The sequence below is a fragment of the Podarcis pityusensis genome (assembly GCF_964106645.2).
Source record: "Podarcis pityusensis genome assembly, chromosome: 10".
Lineage (NCBI taxonomy): Eukaryota > Metazoa > Chordata > Lepidosauria > Squamata > Lacertidae > Podarcis > Podarcis pityusensis.
The window spans coordinates 46,739,015-46,763,702 of record NC_138035.1 but is presented as its reverse complement, the minus strand read 5'-3'; the positions used below and the strand labels follow the sequence as shown (position 1 = coordinate 46,763,702).

Below are 24,688 nucleotides of genomic sequence, written 5' to 3'. Positions count from 1 at the left end.
TAACAGAGCTTCAGCAGTACTAGCCAATGTCTAGTTTATTTATATGCCACACTTTCGTGGTGGACAGCCTAGATATCAAATAAATATCAAAATACACCATCATATTCTTTTTTAAAAATGTAACAAAACGTTTCAAACCAATAGGATTAAGGTGAAGAAGATGAAATTATACAACCACACCTAATATATAGTAACATAAATGCAAGACCAGAATTAATAGTAAGAAACCCAATAGCTCTTCTAGAGGTAGGCAATGTTGTGCTCTCCAGGTGTTGCTGGACTACAACTCCCATTATCTCTGATCGTTGGCCATGTGGGATGGGCTTGATGGGAGCTGGAGTCCATCAACATTTGGAGAGAACCATATTATTTACTCTGGATTGCGGGTGGCGCTGTGGGTTAAACCACAGAGCCTAGGACTTGCTGATCAGAAGGTCGGCGGTTCGAATCCCTGCAATGGGGTGAGCTCCCGTTGCTCGGTCCCTGCTCCTGCCAACCTAGCAGTTCGAAAGCACGTCAAAGTGCAAGTAGATAAATAGGAACCACTCCAGCAGGAAGGTAAATGGCGTTTCCGTGCACTGCTCTGGTTCGTCAGAAGCGGCTTAGTCAGGCTGGCCACATGACCCAGAAGCTGTACGCTGGCTCCCTTGGCCAGTAAAGCGAGATGAGCGCCGCAACCCCAGAGTCGGTCACGAGTGGACCCAACAGTCAGGGGTCCCTTTACCTTTACCTTTACCTTTACACTACTAGTGTGGGTCTTGTTAAACTCCAGGGAACTCGCCATCCCTTGCTTAAATACTTAAATACAAAGCCTTCCCACTACCCTAGATGGTTCACAACTGGCTGCTTCATGTCTATCCTACAGAAAGCAGGAAACAGTAAAAGGAAAGTACTAGGGGGTGGCAGTGATGATATTTTTCTCCAGTTGTCTGGATAATTCCTTCTCGTAACATCCCGAAGAATGTTGCAATATCCCAGGAGCTCTGTCCTTGTGGACTACTGAAACCCTGCCTAAATAGTGAAGAAATAATCCAAGTTTGGGTCCTGTTCTGACAGTATAATAATGATATACCAGAAATATACCTCTAAGCTTTCATTTGCCAAACTCAGCTACTTTAATGTCATCATCCCTCAGAAAGAAGCTTCTCTACTGAAAATGTTCAAAAGATGACACATTTCTAGTTCTTAAAACCCTTGACACATCATATATAGTGGCATGTATAGAAGCCTTAAAAAGCAGAGACATTACCTTGCCAACAAAGGTCTGTATAGTTAAAGCCATGGTTTTCCCAGTAGTGATGTATGGAAGTGAGAGCTGATCGCCAAAGAATTGATGCTTTTGAATTATGGTGCTGGAGGAGACTCTTGAGAGTCCCATGGACTGCAAGAAGATCAAACGTATCCATTCTTAAGGATATCAGCCCTGAGTGCTCACTGGAAGGACAGATCGTGAAGCTGAGGCTCCAATACTTTGGCCACCTCATGAGAAGAGAAGACTCCCTGGAAAAGACCCTGATGTTGGGAAAGATGGAGGACACAAGGAGAAGGGGACAACAGAGGATGAGATGGTTGGACAGTGTTCTCGAAGCTACAAACATGAGCCTGACCAAACTGCGGGAGGCAGTAGAAGACAGGAGTGCCTGGCGTGCTCTGGTCCATGGGGTCACGAAGAGTCGGACATGACTAAACGACTAAACAACAACAACAATAGAAGCCTATTCAGCCTTTTAACTATTAATAGATACTGTTTTGTAAGCTCTATAAAACACTTGGGCTCCCGACATCACACTATCATCAACGCAACTTCTACATATCAGTTCAGAAGACTGGAATGCGTTTCAGAAAACCAGAATAGCTGCTGCTGGCATGGTGCCATGTCCCTCCCACAGTCTGCTTTGTTTTCTCAACTATAGTGTTCAGTATCTAAGACACTGCTTTTAAATTTAAGCTAATGCACTGTGATCATATACGAGTTCATGCAGGAGATTAACTTGCCAGGGCCAGTTCCAAATCTGAGTGGGCAAAATGCTCTCAGGTGAGCCCCTTTCGCCATCCTGTGGCTGCAGATGCCGCCTGGGGCTGGTGGGCAGCTAAGGGAAGGTGAAACTAGGAGTGGGCAGAGCCAGAGGTCACAATAGGCAACACAAATTTGACACCAGCACAAGACCGTGGGCTTGGGAGGTTGAAGAAACACAGGGGTTAAAGGATGGAGGAGAAAGAAATACGGCAAGGACCAGAAGAGAAGAATAACACTGAGGGAAAAGAAGAAGTCTAGGGTCTGGGAGATCAAGAAACAATAAGGTCTGAGTGGAAGGGGCGGGGGGAGCAAGGCAAAGGGTTGGGAAGATATCGAAATAGAGAGGTTATGGGATGTGGGGTGAGCTTTTTTGCTCTGCACTGCAGAAAAGGAAGTCTTTTTCTATCTTGTCATGGTTCCTTGCCCCTGCCTGAAACCACAGCAACACCGCCTGCCTGCCTACTGCTTCCCTCCCAGCCTCTGAAGTGCAATGCTTCTCTCAGAACAGACTGCAGAGGGTATGTGATCGGTTGAAAGAATCCTGCCTGAATGAATTCTGATTGGTGCAAGTACCCCAATCAGCATAAAACTGATGTATGTGTGTGTGTTTCGAAGTGCTTGCAGTAGATTCGTTGTGGGAGTTGGTTCTGAACAAATCATTCTTTGAAAATTGAAGGAAATAATTGTGTCCCGATTGGCCAGTTTCAAGGAACAAAGGTCATTTAGAGCAATAGTGTCTCTTGGTGACCTGCCTGGACACTTCTATAGAAAATTGCTTGAAAAAAGGTGACTCTCTCTCTCTCTCTCCTGTGGACTGCAGCAGTCGGGTCAAGCCACAGTGTGCTGATACCAGGCAAAAGGGGAAAGTGGGCTCAAGCTCAGGGGTTTTAAGGTGGGGTTAGCTGCTCTTGATGAGTTACCACCCTTTTGCCCTTATGCCTTTATTACTGGAAACTGGTGAGTTTACCCAGCAGTAGCGGGCAGCCAGCGCTCCAAACAGGTGGCTCTAGCCTCTATTTAAATGTACTTCAATGTTGTAGAGCAAGGTTATGTCAGGGAGATTTGAATGGCAGCTATAACCTAGCTGCCCAATGCTGCTCAGAAGACTGGGCTGTGGGGTAGGGGATAGAGGAGAGACCAGGGCAGGCACCAGTGCAGGTGCCCAGGCAGCTAGCCAAATATTTTGTTGTTGTTGTTGTTTAGTCGTGTCCGACTCTTCGTGACCCCATGGACCAGAGCACGCCAGGCACTCCTGTCTTCCACTGCCTCCCACAGTTTGGTCAAACTCATGTTGGTAGCTTCGAGAACACTGTCCAACCATCTTGCTTGGTACTAAGTTTTGCCATTGTTACGACAGGGTACTTGATTATGGGGATGTGTTAGGAGGTGCTGTGCTTTACATGTGGAAATGGGGCACAGTTGTGGTGTAATATGGCTAGCCAACATACATTTATAAACCATAATGTAAATACTAACCTACATCTGCAACCAGTAATATGTATTAATATTATTATTGTATTAATAAAGTAGTATGTCTTCACCACTTTTAGGTATATATTCTTCAGGCAAAGAAGGAGAGGCAAAAACTCGCTGCCTTAATCAGAAATGGTCACAGCTGCCAAGGTTCCTTATATGATGAGGGATGGAGTATTCCATTTTTAAATGTTGTTGTTGTTGTCGTTTAGTCGTGTCCGACTCTTCGTTGGACCAGAGCATGCCAGGCGCTCCTGTTTTCCACTGCCTCCCACAGTTTGGTCAAACTCATGCTGGTAGCTTCAAGAACACAACCATCTCGTCCTCTGTCATCCCCTTCTCCTTGTGCCCTCCATCGTTCCCAATGTCAGGGTCTTTTCCAGGGAGTCTTCTCTTCTCATGATGTGGCCAAAGTATTGGAGCCTCAGCTTCAGGATCTGTCCTTCCAGTGAGCACTCAGGGCTGATTTCCTTAAGAATGGAAAGGTTTGATCTTCTTGCAGTCCATGGGGCTCTCAAGAGTCTCCTCCAGCACCATACACAGGATCACAGCAATAAGACTATAGGTTTTCTTGAACAAATGCTAATTTCAGACAGGGAGGCCATCAAAGCATAACATGGCTGGGCAGGTTGCCCACTTTTCTCATTCAAAACTCTTTTGTGGGGTGGGGAACATGCAGCCCTTGTCTTAATTTCATGCAGTCCACATAGATGAGGTAGCACAGAGGCAGGAACAGAGCACAAGAGAGAGAGAAAGAACTACTTAATCCTGTGATGCTACAAACTCCACATACATTTGGTGGCTCTGCCCCCCCAACATTGGCTGATGCCACAGAATGACTTCCCCCCCCCCCAACAGCGGCCTATAATGGCCCCTTATAGGAAATAGCTTTCAATCCCTGTATTAGAAAGTAAGAGATAACAGGTATGTCTGCTGGCAGCCACCTGCTCTTCCCCTGATTCTGCTTACCTGTTTCATTCTGCAGAGGTAGTCATTTTGGGATCTTGAGTGCCAACAGAATTAAATGGCCCTACCTGTTAGATTCCCATAATTCAAAGCTGGATAGCATTTATTCCCAGTTGCACAGGATTCTGAATTGCATTACAGCAGGGAACTAAAATAAATAGCTTGCAAATATATTCCACTTTTTCAGTCTATGATTATCTACAGCTACTCAATCAGTAAGTGTCAGGTTCAGCCAACTGTTCCTTTCTCACTGAAAATACAAACAACACTGCTGGGCTCATCGGCTATGGAAACCTTGATTCACATCCTTGCTTGACTTATTCTCCAATGGGATTGTTGCAAGGTTAAGATGGGGCAACCGGCTTGGAGGAAGGGTGGGATACAAATTTGACAACAGATTAAAAAAAGAAATAGTAACTAACCTAGCCTGCTCAGCATATATATATATATATATATATATATATATTCATTCAGTCTTTTCTTTTTCAAATGAATTGCTCATCCCAAATGCTCTTTTTGTCAAAACTATTAATAAAATAATTCACATTTTTATCTCCTGCCACACAAGATTTTTCAGTCTATCTGTGGAAAGGCTTTTCAACAGCTGGACTGAGGAACAGTTTGAGAGAAGTGATTATTACATGTGGGTGTCACTGCTAAACTTGCAGAAGCCAAGTGTGTGAGGGTTTAAAGTGTCATAAAATGGCATCTGCACAGAGCACAGGAGTCAATAGTATGTAACTCAGTTACAGGTATCTTTGCAAACTTAACATTTTAAAGCTACTAATAGTAATTTCAGATGTTAAAAAAACTTCTCCTTGCAGTGTTCCCTTATATCTATTTGAGAAGAACACGATACATTTGCAAAGACAGCAGTAACTATCCAGAAGTTAGTACTGTACTGTTTTTGCAGATACTGAAAATTATGCTGGCACAATCATGAAATCCCTACGAAGACACTGCTGCAATATCTGTGGTTATGGGCTTTGAAAAATAAGCAACTTATTTGTAATATACGGTATATATTATTCATTTGGCACACTGTGGAGTATTCTAGGGTACCTGTGGCTATCCAGTTATTGCTGGACTTCAACAGCCAACATGGCCAATGGGCAATGGTTCTGGGAGTTGTAGTCCAACAACATATGGAGGGCCACATGTTCCTGTTCTAGAGCTCCAAATGAAATGAGAAGCGTACCCCTCCTTCCTCCCAGCTACTGTAAATTTGATATAAAGCAAGGTTAAAGGGCCTGGGCACACATCTTCCTCTTCAGCCTACTGCTAACTGGAGTGGGAACAGCAGAATCAAATGTCTTCTTCAAGTTTCTTCATGACTGCAAGCTCTTCAAAATATTTTTCATCTTTAGTTTAGAATGCTATCTTTAAGTTAGATACTTTGAATACTTTAAACTTAGATTCTTCAGATGCTACATCATGGATCCAATATCAAATTATATGCTTGCATGGCGCAATATGCAGTCGTGCCCAGAGGTATTAAACATGTATGGCCACTTTTTGCCTAAGACAATTCATTCTACTACAGTGGTACCTCAGGTTACAGACGCTTCAGGTTACATACGCTTCAGGTTACAGACTCCGCTAACCCAGAAATAGTGCTTCAGGTTAAGAACTTTGCTTCAGGATGAGAACAGAAATTGTGCTCCGGCGGCGTGGCAGCAGCAGGAGGCCCCATTAGCTAAAGTGGTGCTTCAGGTCAAGAACAGTTTCAGGTTAAGTACGGACCTCCAGAACGAATTAAGTACTTAACCCGAGGTACCACTGTAGTTATTGTTTCTGTGCTGTTGTTTCTTCCTGGGTTTACTTCTAATGAAGCCCTAACATTTCATACTCAGATATACATGGCTGTACTTTCCTACAAGTGCCTTTATGCAGAACTCCCAACAGGATGGGGGGTGGGAAATAGGGGAAAGGTCAAAAAAAATAACAGAAATATTTCTAACAGAAGCACCCAATTTACAAAGCATAACAAAGGAATGTAGGTGTATTGCTATTATGTTTCCTTGAAAATCTTCTCCCACTTTAAAAAATTACTTTGGAACTTCCATTCAACAACAACAAAAGATGAAAGATGGTTTGTTCCACATATAGAAAGCAATAGCTACCAAGAGGTCAAAGTAGCCACACTTAATGATAATACAGACAACTGCAAGTTTGAGAAACAGCAACACTCCATAGGACACTCTCCTGAAGCAATTACTATGTGTTCCACTTTTCTAGTCACTAGAGCAGCGTAAGTCATGCACTCCAAGATCAGACAAAAATTGCAAAAAAGAAATTATAAGAGATGCTACTGATACAACAACTCCCAAACCACTGATAACCAGATGCCTATAGGTTATCTGTTGGAATTTTATTTATTTATTAAGCAGCTTTTTCTTCCAACTTTGAAACCAGAAGGCACTCCCAACACCATACATGATCATTATATCTGAAGGTGAAGCAGCTACTCTACTGGTAGTAATAATCTATGATAAATGGCAAAAGTGTTTTCCAAGTTTTTGAGAGACTAAACACTACCAGCTGTAAAACACCAGGATGAAATTACTATCTGATATACCTTGGGAGGCTGGAACATACAGAGAAGAGTCTATCATTTCATTCTAGGTGGACAATGCGACATCCTTACAGAACAGCTCTATTCACACCCTTGCTCAGTGCCATTTTTCACAGAATTTTGTCTTACCCATTTGTATCCTTTGCTTTCCTTTAATTTCTATTGAAGTGCATTATTCAAGGGGAAACCTTGTTTGATTAGTTGCATGGTCTGGAAAGTGGAACAAGGACCAAAGTTGCCAAAGTTGCTATTTTAATCATGTTCATTTTGTACAGTAATATGCAGGTCGGTTTGACTAAGGTTTTGTATCTGATGCTACTATGAAATCCTTGCTTAAAATATAGGAGCGCACTGGGCATAGAGAATAAAAATTAGGATCAAATTACTTAATCCTCATCTTGTAAAAATTAAGGTCTACATTTGGGTTTTTAGCAGATATGGTTAACTCCACTCCACTCCACAAAGTGCACAATAAATATTCTACAAAAGAAATGTCTGCAAAAGAGAAATGGTTAGATGTTAAATCATTTTTCATTGGCACAGCCATGTACATTTCCAAAATTGCAATTTAACTTTTTTTTTCCTCCAAGGAAAGGGAGATATGCTACAGCACACTATGCATTAGATTATAGCCACTCTACTTAAAACACACAGTTGTTTAAATTAAAATATAATTGTTGTGTCTTTTTAAATGATAAATGCTCAGGATGCAGTAGACAGGAAACTATTCGCTGCAAATATTTTAAATTAATAGCACCATGTTATACATCTGTTTGTGCCTGGCTGCTTATATTGTCAACACCTTCAGCTTAAAGCATGGCATAATAGACTCAGCAATGCCTACATGTAGCTCCCCAACCCATTGTTCCCTCAGGCACTTCTGGGCATCTCCAATCCTTTGGGATAGGTACAAGACAAAGCATGAACTCAGAAAGCTTACAGGTACAGAGAATATTTTGAGCACATTGCATTTTTCAAATACAATTTTGCACAGATCCTAAGCATGCTTTTGTTGCCTTGTTATAAACTGCAGCTGCAGACATTTGGCAACAGAATACACTGACAACATAATTAGTTAATTTTTCAACCAGCACCAGAGAAAATAAACTTGAGCTACTTTCTCCTAGAAAGAACGAAGCAAAAACGTATCTACAAAGGGCTGACTTGCATTCAACAACCTTTATGTTTAACTCCAACTTCTAAATTTATGCATGAGTGCAACTACCATAAATGGTACTTTAAAATTGCTGGGGTGTGTATGTGTGTGTGCGCACAGACACACACATAATATATATTGAAAATACACACACATCAAAAGAGAGAGAGAGAGAGAGAGATGCAGACATACTGTACACGTGCACTATTAGAAAAGGTCTGCAATATCAGTTTACAGCTTAAAGTGCTTTAATAAAAGGCTTGCAACAACAGAAATCAATTAACTGCACCTGAAATATTAACCATGGCTTTGAACCCTGCCTTTCTTTCATCCTACAAGATCATAAGAGCTTTTTAAAAAAATAAAAATCTGCCGGTACATCTATGCAGAAATAAACAGTGTTTCTGAAATGCTTTAATACCTGTGTGAAATACAGTAGTATTCTGGTCTGCATTAGCATTTCATGCCTAAATGCAATAGTGGACATTTGTCACAGCAACAGAAAACACATTTATACAGTGCTTACTTGGAAAGTGTTCCGAGGCGTAATAATAGACATCCTCATAACCCTCATGATAATCCTCCTCTGGCCGGTACTTTTTGCCTTTTCTTCTCCTCGATCTTCTTATCTGCTTGACAAAGCCCAAGAAACGCTCCATCTCATTCAGCAGCCCACAATATCAGGTCTGTGTACCCTTTGTTGGTTTTGGCCAACAGCCGCACTTCACAAAAAGCAGCCTGAGCATGAATGAGAAGCAAATACAGGAGAACTGGCCCCTTTGACCAGCCAGCTTGGCACCATTCAAAAATCAGTTTAAGCTCTGACAATAAAGGACACTCGCTGCGTTACCTTTGCCAGATCCTGAACAGAAAGAACCGAAGAGACCATTTCAGTCTGAAAACAAATATTTATAAAGAGAAAACCATCAGCTGAAAAGGTATGCTCTTCGTGTCAAACACGCTCTAATAAATAAAGAGAACAAAGTTCAAAAGATCTGCCTGACAGCAAGAGGAATCCCAGCACTAGAATTTCACTATTCTGTGTCTCCATCATTTGAAGAGGGGACAGAGGGGCGGAGATAAACGTTACTCAATGGACTGAACCACATCTGAAAGTAGAAGAGGTTTTCTGCAACCTAGTATTTACTACCTTGTTATTTGCAGTTGCACACCTTCAAATGTCATGTGATTTTTCTCTCTTCTCTTTTCTTCTTTGGTTTGCAGAACAATGAACAACGAACACATCGTTTCTGAATACCATACAATGCAGCCTGAACAAACAGAAAAGTGGTTTAATCCATATACACAGACCACTCACTAGCAAGCGTGTACTGAATGTGTTAATTGGAGCAGCGGGGAGAAACCTTGGCAGCTGCTTCTAAATGACACATTTACCCATTGGGCATTGATATATTTCAATCATTATGCGAACTAAATATTGCAATACATAGAAAGAGTCCTCACAGATTAAGCAAAGCATACTTATATCAAGTGAACAAACAAAGGAAGCTACATCATAAACACAGCGTATGCCTCAGTGTTTTAAACTAGGCATCCTAAAAAATTTTTGGTGAGTTTTCAAACTTAAGAAAACACGTGAGCTGTGTATGTTCTTCTTGAAACCTACTTTCAGAGCTTGAAAGAATTATCAATGTGTTCTGCTTGAATGCCATTCCACAAGCATTTGCTAAGATAAGAAAGGAATTTCCAACCAAATCAAAGCCTCTTTTACAGCAAAAACAAAAAAAGCTAAGGCATGTTGATTTAAGTCCAATCAGAATAACATTTGCCAGAAATGATTTTGCAACCCTCTCTACTCCAGCAAAATTGGGGGGGGGGGGGGGATCCTTTATCACCAGGTAGTATCAGTTTGAGATTTAAGACTGGAATGCAATTACCGTATTTTTCGCTCTATAAGACGCACCAGACCATAAGACGCACCTAATTTTGGGAGGAGGAAAACAAGAAAAGAAATATTCTGAATCCCAGAAGCCAGAACAGCAAGAGCGATCCCTGCACAGCAAAAGCAGTGATCCCTCTTGCTGTTCTGGCTTCTGGGATAGCTGCGCAGCCTTCATTTGCTCCATAAGACGCACACACATTTCCCCTTACTTTTTAGGAGGGAAAAAGTAAGTCTTATAGAGCAAAAAATACGGTAGTTATATCAGAAGTGGAAACAAGGTGGGAAGTGAATGCGCTGCATGGTCACTGATACAGAGCACTGACCACTGAGGGCTCCAGATCTGTATTGGTGGTCACTGAAAGGCAGCAGAGTATAGCATACTTCAGTTCAGGAAATATCGTGCAAGCAATACACAGGCATGGGCAAACATTGTTGGGTCACACAAAGTGCTCCTGGCCATTCCTTAGCAGCATCCAAACTACCCCTGCATATCAGCAACAACCACCAATATAGTATACACTTCTCCCTTGGTCACTGGTCAGCACTGGAAGCCATTTCACTGCCCTCTGCCCTATCACACTGGTCATCGCCATGTATCAACCAAATTATCACCTTATCTTAGAACTAGAAAAAAAATGGCTCCTCGCATTATGTGGAAATTGCTTAGACTTCCTGTTAAAATAAAATTATAGTGTCATTCTAAAACTGGACAGTGAACTCACCTAGGCTTTAATTTACAGTAAAGGAGCCCTTCACTGATTCAACATTTCTGGGAAACCCCAGCACATAAAGCCAGCACTCTGAACTGACCAGCTCCTCCTCATCCATTACTATTTGAGTGCTGAATTTGAGCCAGAGCTCAGAAAGGTTCGCCCCAGGTTCTTGCTTCCAGTTCCAGAGCTCAGCCCAGAATCTGTAACAGGATATTCAAGCCTTCACTTGGGTATCGCTTGCTGTGGTATCTTACCAGCATCTTTGCCCATCACTGCTACTCCTTATATGGCAACATAGGATAGAATCTTCCTAAGAGCCAGTGTGGTGTAGTGGTTAAGAGCGGTAGTCTCGTAATCTGGCGAACCGGGTTCGCGTCTCTGCTCCTCTACATGCAGCTGCTGGGTGACCTTGGACTAGTCACACTTCCCTGAAGTCTCTCAGCCCCACGCACCTCACAGAGTGTTTGTTGTGGGGGAGGAAGGGAAAGGAGATTGTTGGCCACTTTGAGACTCCTTAGGGTAGTGATAAAGTGGGGTATCAAATCCAAACTCCAAACTCTTCTAACCTGAAAGAATTGTTTTAACTTGCTAAAAAGAAATTCGTAACTCAAGCTTGTTTGGAAGCCATGTTTCATATAAATAGAACCTGTGCAGGAACTGGGTGCACCAAAAATCAAAGGGCATTAATGTCATGGTGAGAGCCTCTTCCCTGGTCAGTCTACATATGCACAGAAAAAGAGTCCTCACTAACCCATAGGTCTTGGGCGGAACCACAAGTCAGGGCCTGACTTGCAACTCCCAGGCCACATTAACTTTCTCATGCCATTAAGAGTGTTCTGGACATATCAGCATACTGAAATATATATTGGACCTGATGGTAAGCAAGCTGAAACGCAGCGTGCTGGACTGTAGCTCAGCGGTAGAACACATGCTTTTATATGCAAAAGGTTTCTGGTTCAATTCCTGGCATCTCCTGGCAGGGCTGGGACTGGGAGAGACTCCTGCCTGAAAGGCTGGAGAGTCACTGCTCATCAGCATCTGGGCTAGATGAACCAATCAAGTAGAAGATGCCTTCATATGTTCCTCAGTTGCTGGGTCTGCCAGGCCCCAACCTCCCCATACAACCCTGGAAACATCACCTGCTGCCAACAGATTTCATGCTCACAAGCTGCTGTGCATCCTTATTATACAGTACTGTGCAGGCAAAACCAATGGAAGATGCAACAGAGGGAAAGAGGCTCTACAGCTTGGTCAAAGATACCTGGTTGATTCATCTATTGATGGCAGATGACGGTAAGGTATACGGGTATCACTGCATATTATTTAGTATGAAAGCTGCATATCCAATGACATTTATACTGCAGTGCATAGCTAGGAATAGAGAAAAAGCTGGATTCTGTTCACATTTGGTGCCAAATCCATCCAATTCACACTTTCTGAAATAATATGGGAACTGAAACATAGCTATTCCTTGAAATTCATACTGATCCGAATTTTGCAATACAGTTCTCCAACCAGCCAGTGTTTACAAAAATGCATATATTAAGGGAAATAATGCATAAAATGAAGATATTAGTAAAAATAGCATACAAAAATGTGTTATATCAGGGGAAATTGTTTGCAAAATGTGTATGTTACACAAAACTTTGTGTGTGTGTGTGTGTGTGTGTGTGTGTGTTAGTACAAATTCACATAAAATTCTGATGAATTTTCATTAAATTTCAAAAAATAAATAAATTGATAGATCATTCCATCCCACTGCATAGGATGCATAATTCACACTGCCAGTCCTTCAATGTTCTTTTTTCCAGGAAATCACCTTCCCAACTCTTATCCTTTTTTGTTTTGGTCCTAAAACCCAGCCCATATCTCCAGTCACCATGTTTCCCTCTCTGTTCCAAGAGATGCTTTGATTGGCTGAAAGCCATGAGGCCAACTGTGGTGCAGAGGCATACGTATTTATATTAAACATGTAAATAAGGGGCTGGCCCTTTCAGATAAATGCTTGAAAGTCACAGCAAAATTGCATTCTGAATGCCATCGTGTCAGCCATGCTGTGTGAAGTGAAATACATTGTCTTATTGTCTACAATCATATCAAGGACTTACCTTCCTCTTTTTAAAAGATGCATGTGTAATTTTAACCCCTTGATTCTATTTGAATCTCATAAGCAAAATTTTTTGCTCTGTTGGGCCAGCAGTGTAAAGAAAGGAAAAGAAATCCATTATTCACGCATGATATATGACAGCAACTATTTATACTATTAAATATGTTTTGAAACATATTTCAGGGTAACAGAGAACAAGGAGAATAATTCAAGTCTGAAAACATAAAATAAATTTATGGACTCCCAGGAGATCATCTCTACACAATGTTTAGTGTGAAGAATGAAAGCTAATTAGATGTCTAATGATCTGCATGACATTTTGTGAGCGCCACACATGGTTTCTGCAGCATAAGTTCTTTTGCGAAAGGATGGAAGCTAGAAAGAGTAAACCACAGTCAATTATACATGCTCTAAGTCAAAGAGATGTGACAGTTGCAACATTATATGTTTAGAAAATATGTGCTCATAAGGCAGAGGAACCTGCAGTGAAACCATTTAAATGCAATATCAAACAATAAGTTAGACATATTCTGATACAGAACATATATTTATTGTGTCCTCACTTATATTCTACCGTAGTATCCAGTATTCAATATTTTCATTACATGCCTTGCAGTCCATTCAATTAAATATTTTAATTCCATTGCAAGCTTTGATCAGTGGATCCTGTAACCACTCCCTTCAGTTACTCATGCTAACATATATTTCTGTCACTGGAACAGGGTGGTGGGGCTACTTAATTACATAGTTACCAAACAGTAGCTACATAAGAGGATGTGGGATCATTAAAAGCAAAAGATCACACTAAAATAGAAAGAGGCTGAGAGGTTTTATGCTAGTACAAACAGATCCACCCTTTACTGATCTTCAGCTGGGCTACAAGTTTCACTTGGCACCTCTTCCTCTTGAGTTGGCTCCTCCTGTATCTCCCATCAGACTTGCCTTTTGTCTAGGCCCAGGGCCTAGAAAGGGGAAGTCCAGGTCTACAGTGTAGTGTAGGGGCTCGTTTGGGGTCCCAAGTGTTAAATGTTTGTGTGATCAGGTGAGCCAGGGAGTTTCTGCGGGGCCCCACACCTATTTCTCAGATAAGGGCTGCCACATGGAAGTTGGAGCAAGCTTGTTTTCTCCTGCTCTGTAGGCTAGGACCCGAACCAATGGATTCAAGTTACAAGAAAGATTCCGGCTAAATATCAGAAAGAACTTTCTGAAAGTAAGAGCTGTTCGACAAGGAAAGAGACTCCCCAAAGAGGCAGTAGACTTTTCTTGATTCGAAGTTTTGAAGCAGAGGTTGGCTGGCCACCGGTCGTGTATGATCTAGTTGAGATTCCTGCATTACAGGGGAGCTCTCAGAATACCTTCCAACTCTACAATTCTATGTACAGTGGTCCCTCGGGTTAAGAACTTAATTCATTCTGGAGGTCTGTTCTTAACCTGAAGCACCACTTTAGCTAATGGGGCCTCCTGCTGCTGCCGCGCCACCGGAACACGATTTCTGTTCTCATCCTGAAGCAAAGTTCTTAACCCGAGGTAATATTTCTGGGTTAGCGGAGTCTGTAACCTGAAGTGTATGTAACCTGAAGCGTATGTAACCTGAGGTACCACTGTAGTGCTAGAATATAAGTCAGATGGGTTCTTGAAACTGAGCCATCCATGTGGTAAGTGAATTTCAGTCTCCCTCACAATACATTACCGGCAATTATTAGCATATTAGTCTTCTGAAACATGAGGTCCAACAATATATTAAGTTGATTTTAAGCTTTATTGCCCTTGCAGTGGCTCATGAGATAGAACTGCTTCTCCTCAGTGCCCCTGTGAGGCAAAGTTAACCAGTGCCTTGCTGGAGCAACTAAGCAATTCTTCTCAAATCTTAAATTTAATAAATAATAATACCTATGGCCTTTTAAACTGTGTGAGAGGGTTTCTGCTTTTGTTTGTTACTGCGTTATTTTTGTTTGTGTTTTAATATTGAAAACCACCCTGTGATGCTCGGTTGAAGAGCGATACAGAAATTTAATAGATAATATGTAATGATAATATCCTCAAAAATCCAAGTGAAAATTCAGTTTCTATTGCAAACGTTACCTCTAAAGGAAAATAATATTTTTTTTGAAATATTATACTCTGTTTAGTATAGAGAATATCAAAAAGTTTAAGAGAACTATAGGACCAAAGTTAAAGCACTGGATAAAGCCCAAAAAGCTTCCCGAAAGCCAAAAGCAGTCTGTAGTCATAAAGCTTCTTCCAGTTATTGCTGCATGAAGATAACAATGATGAACAGAAGGATTTTACTGCCGGCGAGCTCAAACAAGTAAGTTCTGGTTAGTGATAAAAAGGACAAATATATACCCATATTCTTAGTGCACTGCAAGTGCCTCAGCTTTTCTGAAGCTTCAGATGAATAACAAAGCAAGGATCTAAAGTTTATTAACTCACACTGGAAGTCCTTAAACTTTCCACTAATTATTTCCATCCTACTAATTACAAAATAAATGCACTGGAATTAAGACTTTTCTTATCCTTGTAAGTTCTACAATGAAAGCAAGTTTAAAAAGTAATGATGGCTGAAAAACCCCAGAAAGGCAAAGAAACACCCAAATATATGTAAATGCATATTATTAGTCTGTTCTGACAACCTCAGTCATCAACTAGATAGATAGCACAGTCCACTGAAAGCCATTGCATCATACCCACTTCTCACACTGTAGTATTTCTCAGCGTGTTAAGAGATAAGTCTGACCTCCAAGGCCAACTGAACCAATTTTTTATACAGTGAAAGGATTTATGGGTCACAAACAATTCTTGACAGTCATCCATCCACTGTCTCCCTTTAAAAAAAATAAAAATCAATACCACAATTCTTTCAGTAATCTTTTTCCATTGCCCAACTGCTCTGGCAGTTGGAAAGTTCTATACAGTCATACCTCGGGTTATAGCCGCTTCAAGTTGCATATTTTTTGGGGGGTTACAGACCGCCGAAACCCAGAAGTACCGGAACGGGTTACTTCTGGGTTTCAGCGGTCACGCATGCGCAGAAGCACTAAATCATGCTTTGTGCATGCGCAAAAGCGCCGAATGGTAACCCGTGAATGTGCAGACGCGCCGCTGGAGGTTGCGAACACTGCGGGTTGCGAACGTGCATCCCGCACAGATCACGTTTGCAACCCGAGCATCTACTGTATCTACCATCCAATCAACAATATTACAGCTCTCACCTGAAAGTTGCTTGAAACACCCTTCACATGGTGGCTGTTCCACACAACCAGCTAGGTCATGCAGATCGCTGCAATGGCATTAAGAGTCTTCATGCCAGCACCAGCAGCTGCCAAAGATGTTGTTCAACTCAGGCACTGGAAACTGTCCATTGTCCAATACAACAGTAGCAATCCCAATTACAGAATAACAATAACAACATAGGTGGGGCACCCTGTTTAAATAGCCTATACAGTGGTGCCTCGCAAGACGAAATTAATCCGTTCCGCGAGTCTCTTCGTCTTGCGGTTTTTTCGTCTTGCGAAGCACGGCTATTAGCGGCTTAGCGGCTATTAACGGCTTAGCGGCTTTAAGAAAAAGGAAACAAACTCGCAAGAACTCGCAAGACGTTTCGTCTTGCGAAGCAAGCCCATAGGGAAATTCGTCTTGCGGAACAACTCAAAAAACGCAAAACCCTTTCGTCTAGCGAGTTTTTCGTCTTGCAAGGCATTCGTCTTGCGGGGCACCACTGTATATATATATATATATATATATATATGTTGAAAAGTTATTTATGCTGGAAGAAACAGGAAAGAGGGTTGAAATGTTGGGACCTTGGTTGGAGCAGAGAGGATCTCGGGCAGAAAGGGCAACAGGGATGCTAGATTTTCCCTCTGATCTTCCTGTGGAGCAGGAAGCCTCAGTAAAGGCTGGAGGAGAATTTGATCACCCCAGGGGGAGGCTAAACAAGAGATGGTAGTGTCTGAACCAGAGTTGGAATAGAAGGATGCAGTCTTGTCATCTAGAAGCAGGTTCCACCTTCAGAGATGGAACCAGATGACCCCCCCCATACACCCCACAGAGTGTGCACTTCCAATCTTAGCATTCCCACAAGAACCACAAGTGAGCGCACCATGCCTCATTTTTAAAAAGCTTGGCAGGAAGAGCAGGGAAGCTTGTTGGGACATCTTTGCCATTTCCATCCAATTCTGAACTTCTTGCCTTGCTCCTAAAATCCTGAATCATGACTCCTGAACACTGTGCCTGCTGCCAATACTGGACTGTTAGTTGTATGAATAAAGATCTTTTTCTTCCTTACAAGTAGGAGCTTGTGTGTGTGTGTGCGCGCGTGCGCATGCACGCTGGGTGGGGCCAGGGGCAAGCAATGGAAACAATACTGTATGGAAGCAAAAAAGGGTGATTCTTTTTTGGATATTCTTAAAACATGGCCATGTCAAATGAAATATTTTGTTGCTTTTGAACTGTTGAGCTATCTTCCCCTGAAGTGGGGGAGGGGGAGAGAAAATGATTTTCTCTAGAAGGCTTTATCACTTTCCACAGACAACAACCTCTGCTATGTTTATAAGCCACTCTTAGAAACCAGGATTATAACCATGGCCATTTTTGCCTATGTAGATGTGACTTGCTAATTAGATGCTTGAAACTGAGGGGGCCTAGCTTTTCTCACAGCAGACCATAGCTGTCAACTTACAGATTTGAAAATAAGGGACCAGCAGCCTTGAAAATAAGGGACCAGCAGCCTCACCTGTTCCAGGGACTCCAGTCTTCCTGTCCTCCTGCAGTCTGGTCAAACTCATGCTGGTAGCTTCAAGAACACTGTCCAACCAACTTTGTAACCAGAGGTTCAACTGAATAGAATATGAATCACATGCACCACAAGGCCTATGCAGCCTCAACTTAAGATGGCTCCCCGGCCTGGCTTTGCACTGCAAAGTTGGCAGCAGCACATGCAACAAAATGGCGTCCAACATTCAAAAAACCCCTCAGCTTGCATTAACTAGCCACACACAAGGCATGCTAGCTCCACCCCCCAGTCGTTCTTAGACTTCTTATTCGGTGAGCAACACAGCCAAGCAACACAGTTGGAGCCTCCATCCTCCCTGGCCGGCAGGGAGGGAGGGAGAGGAGCTGCTTCCTTTGAAATTTAAGGGACATCATTTAAGGGACATTTAAGGGACATCCACCAATAAGGGACAGCAGCGGGACATGGCGCTGGAATAAGGGACTGTCCCTTCAAACAAGAGACACTTGACAGCTATGCAGCAGACCCACTGAACTTAATGACCCAAAGTTAGTCATATCCATTTATTTCAATGGGTCTACTCTGAATATGATTAACACTGGCTACGCCCCTGAAATGCTTACTTGGCAGTAAGTCCCACTGAACTTAATAGGACTTACTTCTGAGCAGAAATATAAAGAACGTACTCTGAAAGCAAAATTCTATCAGAAACCAATTTAATAGTACAGTCTGTAATGTCAGGCATGTGCTAGAGTAAATTTAGAGTTGTGAGCACTTGCAAGGGTTCATGGCAGTATCAATGAAGCTTTCGGCTTAGTGACTATTACTATATGTCACCTGCAAGCAAACAGATATCACCAAACTAAAGAATTGAGGTTCGCTAATAAGCTCTTTTAATGTATTAAATAAATTTGTATACTGTATTATGAAATCTCAATAGCAAAGACTTTTTTTCTGATATTGAAATAAATATGAGATGACTTACAATTTAAGAAACACAGGCTGCCACATAGCAGCTCAGTTCATGTGTTACATTCCTAGTCTAACAAACCATGGTTTGTGCAGTGAGAATGTCTGATAAGCACAAGTGGTTCCTTCTCCTTCCTGCCTTACTCCTCCCAAGCACCCAACCGCAGAGAGACTCCCTGGATTGCTAAATGAGTTTCTCCTAACGTCTTACTTAGGAACTGTTGTTTAAGAGCACTCCACAGGCTATGACTGCAAAATACAATTTGATTCTAGCTTACAATCCTGGTTTGTAGAGAGTGCTTCAACCAGTTTCCCGGTGTGCAGCCTTAGTGTGAATCATTGCAATGTTACAATTTACAGTTGCAGCAGTGAAGTGCTAGTGTCAACTCTCATCCAGGAATCAGTTGATCTGTGATTTTATATGCCTACTGGTTTAGTCTTAAGCACGCATCAATGACCCTGAGCATTAATAAAAGCTCTCTCTCTCTCTTTCTCTCTCTCTCTCTCTCTCTGTGTGTGTGTGTGTGTGTGTCCCCAAGGTGTTAGCTCCAAGTGCTTATAAATCCTGAATTAGGATACCTTAGAAATAGGGCCCTTGCATAGAGATATATTCAAAAACTTCTTACTTGCACTTGATTTTAAATGCTTAAGGTAAACACAAACCAACTTTTCAAGCTTCACTACCCAACTGAGAGAGCTACAAATGGGTTGTTGTTTTTTTGCTTTCAGTTTAGATCGTAAGATTCATGATAAAATAATAGTGTCTGAAATTAAGTAGGTATTGTTTGTGTCCATAAATATTTAGATATTGATGCTGGAATATCAGGATCTTAGTCAACAACCTGGTTGTCATCTTTCAGTTTTAAACATGATTTTCTACAATAGTAGCCTTAAATGAGAAAAACTCTAGTGAAGAGGAAATAATCTCATATTGGTAAAAAGAATAAGCTGAGCTGTAGGGGTTTACAACACAATGCTTTTTGGATGCTAAGGATGACTGTTTGACATTTCATTTTCTAAGAAGTCTAAACAACCACAATAAATTTACAAATGTAGGCATGCCATACTGTTAAATTTCATTTCACGCTCAGTAAGCAAACATTACCAAACTGTCGTCCTCAGTCTTTTTAGCTAGAAATCTTGTAGCTAATAAAGATTTGACCTTGAAATATTTCACAGATGGATAAATTGGCTTAGTTTGCTAGTCCCTCTTTAAGAGAATCTGTTGGCCAGCAAGGTAAGATTGTCCTTACTATTGCAGTATCACATGATACTGGTCAAAGCCTAACTTAACCACCCATACCAATCAAACATACACATCATATGGCTATACTGAGCACTGAATCAGATCAGGAAATATGTGTTTCCTAAGAGCTTTTAATACTTACTTTATCATAATAGAGAAGCATTTACATTTCTACAGCCAAAGAACACACGTAGTAGCTTTATAGGAAAGGATCATTAACTACTGCAAGTCCCTGTTCATCAGTTTTTGCTTTGAGTGCATCTACACATCAAAAAGAAAAATGCCCTTGTCTTATTTACTCAAGGGATGTTTATGCTATCTTAGCAAAGCAGTAATTCATTTGAAATATTGCACCACAGTAGCATGCAAATTTGGAAAACAAATATTGAAGATAGAGCCATTTGCTTATTTGCATTACTCAATAACTGAGTTTATAAATATGATCCATTTATATTTTTATTTCCTCACTATTATTATAACACCATGGATTAAATTCAGTCATACAAATACTTGTATATTATCAACATACACACAGACAAAATAAACAACTAAATACAGTATAATAAAAAACTTTTAGTTGGATATGTTGCAATACTGTAAAATATAATTTAAGAAATTTATATTCTCCATTTCAAAAAAAAATTAAAAATCTTCAGGGTGAACACAGAAAGCTGCTGGTCCATCTGGTTTAGAACTGTTAACTCTGACTGACAGGTTTCAAACGATAGTTCCCCCCTGTCCTATCTGAACATGGGAATTTATGCAGTAGAAGGGGGTGGGCTGTGTGGAGCCCAAACAATGATGCAAATTTGAGTGATTTGGGAGTCTCTCTCTCCCTCCCAAGCATGATATCAATAAACACCCGACTCAAATCAAGGCCCTCACAAAGCCTCATGCCCCTCTGCTATTTCTGTCATTTTATGCATCCTTTGGTTTTCCCCCTCCCCCATTTCTTTGTTTCTCTAGTCCATGGGCTTTGCACGAAATGAAGCTGACCAATATATTGCCTGAGGAGCATTGAAAAGTTCTTTATTGTTGTTTTTCAAAACACAGTACTGGAGATTTTTTAGAAAGCTTCAATTTAAAAATAAATAAATCATACATTGTTCTTTTAACAACACCATAACTGTTCGGGCAACATTTTGCAAATCTATCAGAGGACATAAGGACACAAAAGGAAAGAATCAGTGTGAATATAATTATTATTTTTTTAAATACACAGGAAAGAACACAAAACACTTGGCAACCTCCTAATTATTTAAGGTAAGGAAGAGCAAGAGGCGACCCCTTGCCAAGGGATTATGGAGGGGAAAGAATATGTCTTACTGCCTTCACACAAAGCCCATGGACTAATTTGCTTCCAATTTGGCAGACTTAAATAAATTTTCTCATGGGGCTCTTGCGCCTATAAATTTCATCCACTTTGGCCCAAAAAACAATGTTGTCATTCCTAGAGCTTGGAAAGATATTATTTCATTTCACATTTTTAAAGCAAGCTTACCCAATTCACACTTCCTGAATCAAAACACAAAGCAAACCTCAAATATCATTTGAAATTTGCATTCTCTGAATTTTTCAATGCTGTCCTCCAACCAAAAAATTAATACTAAAAAAATCACATATATTAGGGGAAAGTTCATGGGAAAATGTGTATATTTGTAAACATAATGTTAATAATGCATTACATTAGATAAAATTGCTTTCAAAAGTGTATTAGCAAAAATGCACATGAAATACATGTTGACTTTAAAAAAATGCAAAAGGAGGCAGAAATAGAACATAGCTTTTATGAAGGAAGAGAAATATTAGACGTCCTTTAGGCCAATTACTAGTATTCCAAGCTCAGTTTTGCACTGCCTTGCATTCAAAGTGTGTAATACTTGCATTTACTGTTTCCCTGGACTTAATGATCCATTGTTAACAACATCAGAGAATCCATGTCCTAAAAAAAAGTCACCCATTCAGTACCCCGAAATTATTTTCAAAAGTGCATTGGTTGGCCCAGGAAACTATCTTCTGATTCATATATCAGAGTGGACTGCTTGAATTTAAAAGAGTTACGCTTAATGAATGTTTTTATGTAGCTACACTTGCCAAATAATTTTCCCCTGAAGAAGAACTTTACAGCTTGAAACGTGCTCAGATATTGAATGCTTAACTTGGTTCAATAAATCTTCATGCACCTTCTACAATTTTCTGTGCAACAATATTTAAGGCTAGTCACAAATATGCATCTTGAACTGAAGAGGGGAATGAAAACCAATTTGGTATGTGTTTGATTTGGCATGGGAAAGTATCTGGAAGGGAAATGATTAAGCACACATCACTTTTGTGCTTAAAATCACACACCACACCCTACTAGAACTGTTAGCAACAATAGCATTTGGCTCTGTTGGCCTCATTTAGTTCGTAAAGGTAAAGGGACCGCTGACCATTAGGTCCAGTCGTGCCCGACTCTGGGGTTGCAGGGCTCATCTCGCTTTATTGGCCGAGGGAACCAGCGTACAGCTTCCGGGTCATGTGGCATGACTAAGCCGCTTCTGGCAAACTAGAGCAGTGCACGGAAACACCGTTTACCTTCCCGCCGGAGCGGTACCTATTTATCTACTTGCACTTTAACGTGCTTTTGAACTGCTAAGTTGGCAGGAGCAGGGTCTGAGCAACAGGAGCTCACCCCGTCGCAGGGATTCGAACCGCCGAGCTTCTGATCGGCAAGTCCTAGGTTCTGTGGTTTAACCCATAGTTTTCCCTTAAAGAGTTGCTCCAGCTAATATAACCCCCGCTCCTTTTTGGTCTGCCTGTCCTTATCTTGTGCTGTGTATACACCATGCATTTTAAAGCATCCCCCCCCTTGCAAGAAACCTGGGAACTGTAGTTTGTTAAGGGTGCTGTGAATTGCAGCTCTGTGAGAGGTAAACTAAAGTTCCTAGGATACTTGGGGGTGAAAAATGTGTTTTTCTATAGCTGACAATATGAGAGATAATGTTATCCCACATACTTCTGAGAAATTAACAATTTGATGTCTCTCTAGCTTTAATGATTACTACTGCTACAACAACAGCAACAACAACAGCTATTGCCAGTTCCTTTTTTTTAAAAATGATATTTATTGAGAATTTTAAAATTACAAAAAAAAACAAAGAGAAAAAGAAGGAAAAAACAAGGAAAGAACAAATAGCAATTAAACAATACAAATCGATAAAAGTCAAAGTCAAAAAACAAAAACAAAACACATAACACATCAAAGTCAAAAAGCAAAAATAAGCCAAAAAAATTTAAAAACAGATCCAGTATTCCCAAATCCTTAACTGTCATTACCTTATTTCATCGACCTCCTCACACCTCCTTTTTTTGTATTCTAGTTGTTGATTATCACAGCAAATCCTTTCCATTTTTCATAATATTCTGTCATTAAATTACCTTAATCTATTTTAACCTTATCTTACCATAAAAAACCCTAAAACTTAAAACTTAAATCTTATTTATACCAATTTCTCATAACCGTAACATATTCTTACATAATTCTTTTTAACATTTCTGCTAAAGCCAAATAATTTCATTCCAACATTTTTCTAATACTCATTAATTTTACAAAACATTCCTAAGTAAAATTTTTAAAACTTTCTTCCAATCTTCATCCAACGTCTCTTCCTCCTGGTCTCGGGTTTTGTCAGTCCTTTCTATCCTATCCATCTAGTTCATTAACCTGGTAACCTTATGTCCGAGGCCCTTAAGTCTCTTCCATGTCCCTTCCACAGATCTTCTTCATATTTATACCTGTACTTTGTCTTCTGCTCCTTTCACTCGTGGAGACTCCAGCTTGACAATATTTTTGTCCCTTCTCGACAGATCAGCCCCTTTTCCATAGTCAACACTAAACTCCATGTGGTATTTAAAAGTATGTTTCAAAGTCCCTCCAAAGTTGAGGACCCCCACAACTCCAAACTCCTCCCGGCCCAAAGCCAGACTTGAAAAGTCAAAACATCCCTGCATAGGGGGGTCTATCCAGCCCCCCATCTCCAAGCCAAGCAAGACTCTATCTCTCCAAATCTGGCTTTTTCCAGGTTCATTCGTCAAATCCAACAACTCATGTTCCTGCTGGGCCACAGTTCCCTCCATCTCTGCCTCCCGAGGTCCAGCCACAACCTCCTCCCTCATCTGATCTGTCAGAGCACACTCCTGGATTAATTCCTGAGTGGGTTCTATATAGATACCCACTACCTGTCCAAAATTTCCGATCGCATCAGTAAACAAATCCGTCTTCTCATGTAACTGTTCCAATAAAGCACTTGTCTTGCAGAAAGCACGCACCAGAGCCTCCGAGTACATTCTTGTGCAAGGTCAAAGTCTAATCCCACGATCTTAATCTATTGCAGCTGCAAAGCTCCCCAGTTCAGATTTAATAACAGTTTCACAAGCTCCCTCTAGGGGAAAAGCTTCTATTTGTATCCATCTCTTTTTTTATATATATAGCAGATCTAACAACAAAGTTTCCTTTTTCAGATATTTTGTCAATATTTTGTCTCTTTTAGATGGGAAGGGGAACAATGGAGTCACTATGTTTCTCTTCTTTTAACTGTCTGTCAAAAACGTTTGTCTGTAGTCAATGAACTTCCCGAGGACGTCTGTCCTGACACCCCGCTCCCAGGTTCAAGACGGTGGAAAATTACTTTTCTTTACACTCTCTTCTGCAGGTTTAAACAGTCCAGAAAAAATCCCCCCTCTTCTCCTGCTTCCAAGGGGGGTTCAGTAAGTTTAGATGATGAAAATTGATCCTTTACAGACGATTTTCTTAACTCTAGCTTGCCGTGTTTTTGCTTTAATCTATCTA

The 24,688-nt window shown here is 40.9% G+C and overlaps 1 protein-coding gene and 1 long non-coding RNA gene across 16 annotated transcripts in view; one reads left to right on the top strand and one right to left on the bottom strand.

Annotated features, from left to right (window-relative positions):
* LOC308486083 overlaps window positions 1–9,681 on the top strand; it is a 41,577-nt gene extending 31,896 nt beyond the window's left edge. Inside the window, exon 6 of the long non-coding RNA XR_013990930.1 lies at window positions 9,412–9,681. This is a non-coding gene — a long non-coding RNA (uncharacterized lncRNA). The remainder of the gene's footprint in view (window positions 1–9,411) is intronic.
* Window positions 1–24,688, bottom strand: part of GRIP1 (glutamate receptor interacting protein 1) — a 332,684-nt gene that overhangs the window by 227,528 nt on the left and 80,468 nt on the right. For 5 of the 15 annotated variants that reach the window (XM_081022288.1, XM_081022306.1, XM_081022300.1 and 2 more), the window contains exon 1: window positions 8,714–9,227. The exons of 3 other annotated variants lie outside the window; for them this stretch is intronic. In XM_081022288.1, the coding sequence (XP_080878414.1) occupies window positions 8,714–8,846 (133 nt within the window). In that variant the 5' untranslated portion in view covers window positions 8,847–9,227. Of the gene's footprint in view, window positions 1–8,713; window positions 9,228–9,337; window positions 9,359–24,688 lie in introns of those variants that run through there. 7 more of the 15 variants (XM_081022302.1, XM_081022303.1, XM_081022301.1 and 4 more) reach the window with 3 other exon arrangements.